This window comes from Tamandua tetradactyla, chromosome 9 (assembly GCF_023851605.1).
Source record: "Tamandua tetradactyla isolate mTamTet1 chromosome 9, mTamTet1.pri, whole genome shotgun sequence".
Taxonomy (NCBI): domain Eukaryota; kingdom Metazoa; phylum Chordata; class Mammalia; order Pilosa; family Myrmecophagidae; genus Tamandua; species Tamandua tetradactyla.
In genome coordinates, this window is record NC_135335.1 from 39,179,295 (window position 1) to 39,187,611 (window position 8,317).

General features: G+C 36.1%; 1 protein-coding gene across 10 annotated transcripts in view; it reads right to left on the bottom strand.

The window, feature by feature from the left end:
- The window catches only part of FANCD2 (FA complementation group D2), a 134,934-nt gene that overhangs the window by 126,497 nt on the left and 120 nt on the right, over positions 1–8,317 (bottom strand). For 7 of the 10 annotated variants that reach the window (XR_013157781.1, XR_013157782.1, XM_077116574.1 and 4 more), the window contains exons 2-7: positions 6,379–6,475; positions 4,676–4,816; positions 3,895–3,962; positions 3,617–3,720; positions 3,147–3,207; positions 2,384–2,436 (exon numbers count right to left, since the gene is read on the bottom strand). Coding sequence is in view for 8 of the 10 variants with exons in the window: in XM_077116574.1 (XP_076972689.1) it covers positions 2,384–2,436; positions 3,147–3,207; positions 3,617–3,720; positions 3,895–3,962; positions 4,676–4,816; positions 6,379–6,442 (491 nt within the window). In the remaining 2 variants the exon portion in view is untranslated. Of the gene's footprint in view, positions 1–2,383; positions 2,437–3,146; positions 3,208–3,616; positions 3,721–3,894; positions 3,963–4,420; positions 4,493–4,675; positions 4,817–6,378; positions 6,476–8,163; positions 8,312–8,317 lie in introns of those variants that run through there. The other 3 variants (XM_077116573.1, XM_077116575.1, XM_077116576.1) reach the window with 3 other exon arrangements.

The window sequence follows — 8,317 nt, forward strand, 5'->3', positions numbered from 1 at the left end:
TACTGAATACTTACTGTGTGTCGGACAGACCCTATGTTAGACACACAGGTAATAAAAAAAAAAGTGTGAAACATGTTTGTACATGCTGACAAAGATGCCTGACAGAAGATACACTAAATTTTAACAGTAGCTACATAAGGGGAGAGAGTTTAGAGAAAGAGGGAAGAGCTGGATACTTGCATTAATAAACTTCAGCACTTCCTTTGGGTAGGCCAAGGTGGCTCAGCAGGCTGAGATTTTGCCTGCCATGCCGGAGACCTGGGTTCGATTCCCGGTGCCCACACAGGTTAAAAAATAAATAAACTTCAACAATTTGAAAAAGATGAATATTTTTAAAAAGGGAAAAAACAAATTAATATGTTAAGTGCTGAAAAAGGTACTCCTATGGAAACACAGATGATCAAATTTAATTATTTTCAGGAAAAGTACTGAAAACCACTGTATATGTATATGAAAATATCTCAATTTAAAAAAATTTAAAAAGAAAAAAAACAAAAAACATTGTGAATCAAGAAATGTTGGCTCAGTTATTATTACTCCCCCGCCCCCAAAATAATCTCTCCCTTCTCTCAACTTCCTATGTCTAACATTTTAGACACCTCCAATCCCTTTCTTTAGCAACATTCTTGGTTGCTGCAGCCTATCTTTTAATTGCTGAAGAAGACAAGCAGAATACAAGCATTTAATGTGAGTCATTCAACTAAAACATGAATATCTAAAATTAAATCTTCAAGTCTATTATTATATACAGGCCTCTGTGAAAATTCATATTTAAAAGGAAAAAATTAAAATGACCTACAAAGTTCTGACCCATGCTACAACATACATGAAGCTTGAAAACATCATGTTTAAAGTGAAACAAGCCAGACACAAAAGGACAAATTTTGCATTTCACTTACATGAAATGATTAGAATATGTAAATTCAGAGAATCAGAAGTTAGAATAGAGAGGCATGGTAGTCAGGAATGGGGAGTTAATACTTAATTGGTAGAGAGTTTCTATTTGGGGTGATGGAAAAGTTTTGGTAATGTATGATGGTGATAGTAGCACACTGTAAATGTAATTAACACCACTGAACTGAATACTTGACAGTGGTCAATATGGGAGATTTTATGTTGCATATTACTAAAATAAAAATTAAAAACCCATAAAACTGAATAACACAGAATGAACCCAAATATATACCACAGACTATAATTAACAATATATAATATAGTTAATAATATTGTCTCACCAATTGTCACAAAGGTACAACACTACTGCAAACTTGTTAACAGGGAAAATTGTGTGTGTGTATGTGGGTATACAGGAACGCTGTACTTTCTGCATGATTTTTCTGTAATCCTACAACTACTCTAATAAAATAAAAGTGATCTACAATCCTGGCACCCCAGAGATGTTCACTAGTTAATATGCATGTATGTTTGTGTACACGTGTATTTTTCAAAACAAAATATTGGGCTGAACTGTAAATACTGATTCGTGATCTGATTTATTTTTCAATTACTGAATGGTATTAAATAGTCTCCTTTATAATTTCTATTGTCTACATGATATTCCATTGTGTCTATGCAGTAATTTACTTAACCAATACCCTTCCATTGGACATCTGCATTGTTCACAATTTTTTATTATTTCAAACAGCAATCTTACAGCTAGATCTTTGTTTTCATTCAGTTATTGCCTTAGGATAAATTAGGGGATATGGCATCAAGTTAGACCAAGCAAAATCTAAGGCTTTTGATATATATAATCCATTGACCTTCGGAATGGTTGAACCAACTTATAAGTTCATCAGCGATACATGAACATGCCTGTTCATTACACTGTCAACGAGAGACACTTAGGAAAAAAATGCATCTCATGGTTTTAAACTTGTGTTTTTTATTTCAATAAAATTGAACATATTTAGATAGCCACTTTTATATTTCTTCTTTGTGAATTGCCTATTTGTGACTTCTATTTTTTTTTCTGACAGTTATTTCTTAAAGTTTTGTTTTGTTTTCTAAAAACAGGTAGTATACATACATTACAAAATGCAAAAGGTAAGAACAGTACTCAGAGAATACTCCAGCCAATTGGTTCCCCTCCTTAGAAACAACCACCATAGCCAGTTTATTATGTATCTTTCCAGGGACAGTCCATGCGTATACAAGTTTAAGCAATATTTACTTTGAACAATAATTCTAACTATTTTTATGTAATCCTATTAATGGATGGAATTTCAAAGAAAGATAGCTCAGTAAAATTTTAGTAGTCACTTAAGAACCTGGAGTCATGATAAACATGACCTTCAGAGAAAGCAATGTTTCAGAGCAGTCTTCTGAGAGAGGAATTAAGTATGCCAGGGTACTTTGAGCATTCTTGAATAAGTCCACTTACTTTTCAAAAAGAAATTCTGGCAACTTTTCAAATAAAGTTTTGATAATGGCAGGCTAAAAAAAGAAGACACAGGGAATTAAGAAATGGTCTCAAAATACACAAACAAAACATATAATTACCCAGAATTTTTTCAAATGAGCTCTTGGAAGAAAGACTCTGCTATAATTGAAATCCTTTTATTTTTAAGCATGGCCACGTGAACTGGTATTTTGAATATAAGCTGATGAACTGCGGACTTGTTAATAAAAAAACTACAAAATGATTACGAAGACAAAATTAAAATAATCAGACAACTGAAAATATTAAATACAATGACAAGAGCCAATCTATGAAATGCCTGCCATGAGGGAGAACTGGGTTTGATTCCCAGCCCATGCACCCCCACCATCATCCCCACCACACATACACCAAAAAAAAAGATTATCAAAGAGTTTGCAAGGAGAGGATTCCTCTTCAGAGGAAAAGAGAGCTCTTAGACTTACCACAATAAAACTGAAAAGAAAAAAAAAAAAAGAAAAAGAATAGGAATCCCATGCCAAGGGAATAAATGGGATGACCAGATGTGTTGGGTTAATCAACACAGTTCAAAGACAGAGATATTGCCTGACCAGACTCATTTCAGCAACAGGGCAATGGGAAAGCTGTTCCAAACCCAAACTCTCCAATTAACCCTACTCTACTCTGTGCTCCAGCCATTTATATTTGGGCATATACCACAAATCACAACCACTAAGTGTTCACAGAAAACATGGTACAGTCTCACCTGTAACAGGTCAATACCCAGAAGCAGTTTGATGAGGCTCTTAGAGTAAGGTGTGCCCATGCTATAAAAAAAAAAAAAGAGGTATTTTTTTCTATTTTATATTCCTTGTTTTAATGTTTTTTTCTCCCATTCTCCATAATATAGGTTAAACATATGTTCATTAAAAACAAACTATTCTGTCAAATAAGAAATTTAGAACATGAAAAGATGGCTCTGAAACAAGAAAGAGGTAGAGGACTGAAATTCTATCAAAGTGGGTGAGAAACATTCTAGAAAACACTATGGTTCTTGGCTTGATAAGTCCAATCCTAAAAGTTTTAAGTTTAAGTTTAAACTCTGAGGAATAGAAAGCTATCTTCCAAAAGTGAAATTCCAAAAAACTGCATTTTACCCCCTCCCCACACCATCACCACCAACCAAGCAGTGTAACAGACTGAATATGAGTACAGCTCTGTGGCTCTTCTCCACACCTGGATTCCTCATCCTGCAGTCGTTCACAAGACAAAAGGCAGTTTCTGAAGCAGTCTTGGTCTTCAATGTAAGACTCCAGGCCACTGATAAATTCTTCTATTATCTTAATAAAGAGATTAAAAAAAAAAAAAAGTCAGGGGAAGAGTAAAATGTTTAGCATTTGTAGTTAGTTAGCTAAAAACTGTTCTACTCCGCTCAACACTTTGTCAGTGTCTTTGCATTTCCGATAATAGAGTGCTCCTGGAAAATGTGAAAGTACCAGGGAGAAAATACATACTTGGGGATAAGAAGGATGTTTCCTCAGCATCTGAAAGAGCTTCTTTTGGAAAACTATTTGATCCACAGCTATTAGGAAAGAAGAATAGGAAGTCAGCTGAGTCTTCACCATAGTCTTCCTTTCTTAGGAACCTAAGTTTCTTGTCTGATGAAACCAGTACAGATGTTCTCAACCTAATTTCAGAGCCAGATCTTTTAACTCCACAGCAAAATAAACGTGGCTATGATAGAGAATAGCCAATAAGTATTCTAAAAAAGACTTGCCATAAACTTAGCAGGATGGAATACTCTACGCTCCAAAAAAAAAAAAAAAGGGACTTGTTTGGTTTTCTAAATTTTTTCTGAAATTGTTCTGATACAGATCTAATTGCTTTCTGAGTATTAATTTTAATTTTTCACAAGAAAGCACAAAGGAATACAAATATATAACATTTTTTCTAAAGAAAGATTGGAAAGACTTAATATGCATTAAACAAAGCTCAATAAAGACTTTAACAATATTCCCTAAAAAGCAATTCCATCCTAACCTCAAGACAGGTGGTCCTCATTTCTAAGCATCACTGCCTCTTTAATCCATGATTCAGTCTTGTGCCTTTTCACTAAGTCCAGAGAATAAATAGATTTAGATTAAAATACTATCTAGCTTTAGTAATGGAGAGTGGTAGTGATAGCACAACATTTTAACACCACTGAATTGTATACCTGCAAGCAGTTAAATATGGGAAATTTTGTTGTATATATTTTACCACAATAAAAATAAAAAAATAAAAAACAAACATTACCTAGTTGATTCTGACTCTCTCCTGTTTTAAGAATAATTCCTGATGTCTTAAGAAGCTCTACAAAAACACTGTCACTTTCTTCAACTTCATTATGAACACGTGATTTCTTTGTCTTTTTGGAAAGTGGTTGCTTCTTAGCTTCTGAAAAGACAAAATTTCTCTAGATTGTGACAAATAGTAAAGCAAAGACTAAAATATAAAGCCAAGAATAGTAACCCTAAGAGAATTGATGCTGTAGTGAAATAAATAGTCTTTTTAATACTGGTCAGCAATGGTGTCTTTAGAATGAATAAATGAATGAATGAAACCATCAACATACAGAATTATTTTCACCTATTGAGCTTTCATCTCAAAAATTCAAAATGTGCCGTATATAACAAGCAAGATAACCATGGAGATGTTTTCCACCCAAATTCTCAGAAACTGTTGTTTATAAACCACTGCATTGGAATCCTTGGACAGCTTATGAAAATGCATTTCCCAGGACATATCCCAGAGCTACTCTGGGGTGGAGGCTGGGAACCTAAATTTTTAACAAACCTCCAGGTACTAATGCTGATGCACACCATAATTTGAGAACCGGTGAACTGAGTGCAAGGGTAGAAAGAATATGACAGATTCTTCTACACATCTTTAACTACAAAGCATCATCCAAAGGCTTTCAACCATGATAAGGGATAAAGTACAATGAACAAACAAACAAAAAACAGATACTTGAAGCCAAGTATGAAACCTACTCTTCTCTTTTCCCTTCTCCAACTCTTCTCCTGCTCCCTAAAAAAGTCTTAAGCAGAATGAAACAACGACCACTGAGGTCTTTGAAAAAAATTTCAGGCATAGCCAGAACAAAAGGTCCAGTTTACCCATCACTGTCCCCAAGTACCCAAGTCCCTTCCAATAAATTGAATTCAGAAGTCTCTTCTCTTTTGTCATATTTCCAAAGTATGATATTTACTTATGACTTTCTAATTTATTCTTCTTTAGTTTCAAAATTGCTACCAATTTCTCTATGTTCTGCGATATATTCAGTAATAGACTGCGAGAGCTTCAATATTCCCTTCTCTAAATCAAGCCTATTCCAAACATGGTTTTGGCCCAGAAATTTTTAATCATCCTGAAAGCTGTACAAGAATCAACAAACATCTCCATCATTGTCAGTTACATTTGACCAAGAGCCAGATTCAAATTTCTAGAAAATAATAAGATATAACTCTCAATAAATAAGTTAGAACTGCCTTAATAGAGTACATGTGTGCAATGAATGGAAAGGACTATCAACCTCCTCTGTTTTGGACTATTGGGCCCTTGTCAATAAACCACATTTGCTTATTGTGACCTAGTTTGCATGGCTTCTATGCCTCTGATGTGCTTGCTTTGACAGGATGTCTTTCCTAATATACCATTATCACAGCATTTATATTTTGAGCAGGAAGGGGACCATACTTTTTTTTATGGGTAGAGACTATGTTGTATCTTTGTCCTCTGACACCTAGATGATGTATAGTAGATAAAGGGTGTGTCCAAAATCACATGTAGAATAAGAGGTAGAAACTTAATCCCAAATCTCCTATACTAGATTTTGTGTGCCCTATCCATTAAAGCCTCGATGACTCCCAGCACTTGAAAAGCAGAAAAGTTTTATCTCTTTGAAGGCTTCACACATTTACTACAGGAAATAAAGCAACAAATGACTAGATACTTACTGGAGGCATCTTCTGCCAGGTTCTCTTTATCATCAGTTTTGGACAATCTTCTTTTGGAAATCATTTTGACCAAAGTTTTCTGCTATGAAATTACTTTCTAGAGCAAAATCAGAGGACAGATGTTACTCTCTAGAAACTAAAGGTAAGAAGCTATAGCTAAAAAAAACCTGCCCTATCCCAAAGCAGAGGGGTTCCAGTCTTTACATTAATGCTATCTAAATTCAAGTGCTAAGCAAGTTTCAACTCCTATATCTGGTCAACACTCGCTTGCTTTCAAGATTTACTTGTCTTCCTAGCTGCCTCTGTAGCAAAATCATTTCCCTGATGACCACAGGGAAACAGAGAAAGCCCAAAGTTCTTCATCTGACATTCAATATCCTTCACCATCTAGCCCCAATCTACTTCTCCTTTTACTCCTTAACTCAGTACTGTAAATCAGGGACTACGCTAGGTGCTGGGAGTACAACTGTAAACAAAAGAGACATGACCCCTGCCTTCAGGGAGTTTACAATATAGTAACAAATAGTCTCAAAGTAGTTTATTTAACTACAGTTGTGTCAGTGCTATAAAAGAAAACTACAGGTGCTATGAGGTCTTATACAAGAAAACTCAGCCTAAGTTAGGGGTGGAAGCAGTGAAGAAAAGCAGGTGCAATTTCTTCAGTGTAATTTCCCTGAAGATTGAAATAAAAGCTAACCAGTAACAGAGGTATGAGAAGAACAGAGCAGTCCAGGTAGGGATGAATTCACACTGAAACAGGGATTTGCAGAGGTAAAAACGAGATTGAGAATGGGGCAGGTGGGAGCGGGGAGGGGGGGAGAACCACAGGACTTTTATAAGCCAGAACCTTTCTTTGTTCTTCTCACCTGAAATGCTCTTACCTGCCTGCCTAAAAACTCTATTAATAACTAGGATTTAACCTAATAACTAGGTTAAATGTCATCTTCCTTCAAAAACATACTTCCCATCCCTAAGGGAGTTTGCTACTCTGGCCTCTCTGAGCCACAGAATATATTATGAAGGCCCTTATCACATCACGGTAGACTGTGGGGTTCTTTGAGGGCTGGAACCAAGTCTCATTTATCTCGGTATTGCTAGTGCCCTGCACAGAATCTGGTATAAAGAAAATTTCTCATTTATGCATGACTTTTTGATAATCTACAACTTATCTATCAGAAAGAAAGGAAGCAAGGAAAAGAGACAAGGGGGAAGGAAAAGAAAAGGAAAGGAAACGAAATTTCTGAGAATATTTACTGACTGCATGGCTGGTAGGCAAGTAAAATACTAATATCTAACTCTGAGCATTTCATATACACCAAGAACTGTTTTAAGTGCTTTATACTTAATAATTCATTTTCTCCCCACAAAACTTTTTGAAGTACATATCATTACTATTCTCATATTTAGTTGCAGAGTCGAGATTCTAAGTCGGGCTGTCTGGCTCCAGAAATTGCTTTCTTACTCACCACCTATACTCTTGATTATAATAACAACTTCCAATAACAGTTAACAGTTAACGATATCCCGGGCACTGTGCCAAGCTTTCTTCCGTTGTCTCTTCGATCTTCACAACCATTATCAGCAGATGGAAAAACGAAGGCTCCAAAGTTACACGAATAAGTGTGGTATGTTTGACTTCAGGGCACTTAACCTGCTTGTTACATACACTTTCGTTTAAAGGGAAGCCTAAAGGTACGGCGATGAGGTCCGCCGCCTGGTCAGCCGAGAAGAGGCTGGGGGTAAAATCTTTTCTCCTTTCCTAAATTTAACGACGCGGGGAGATACCTGAGGGGGTTATCCCACTAGAGGGCAGACGACGAAGCCCAAGTTTGGAGCGCGAAGTAACCAGACGGAAAAGTCGGGCTCAGCCCAGGCCTATACACCAGACAGCTGGCTGTGTCGCGGGGCCTCGGCGGACCATCACCGCCGTTATACTCAC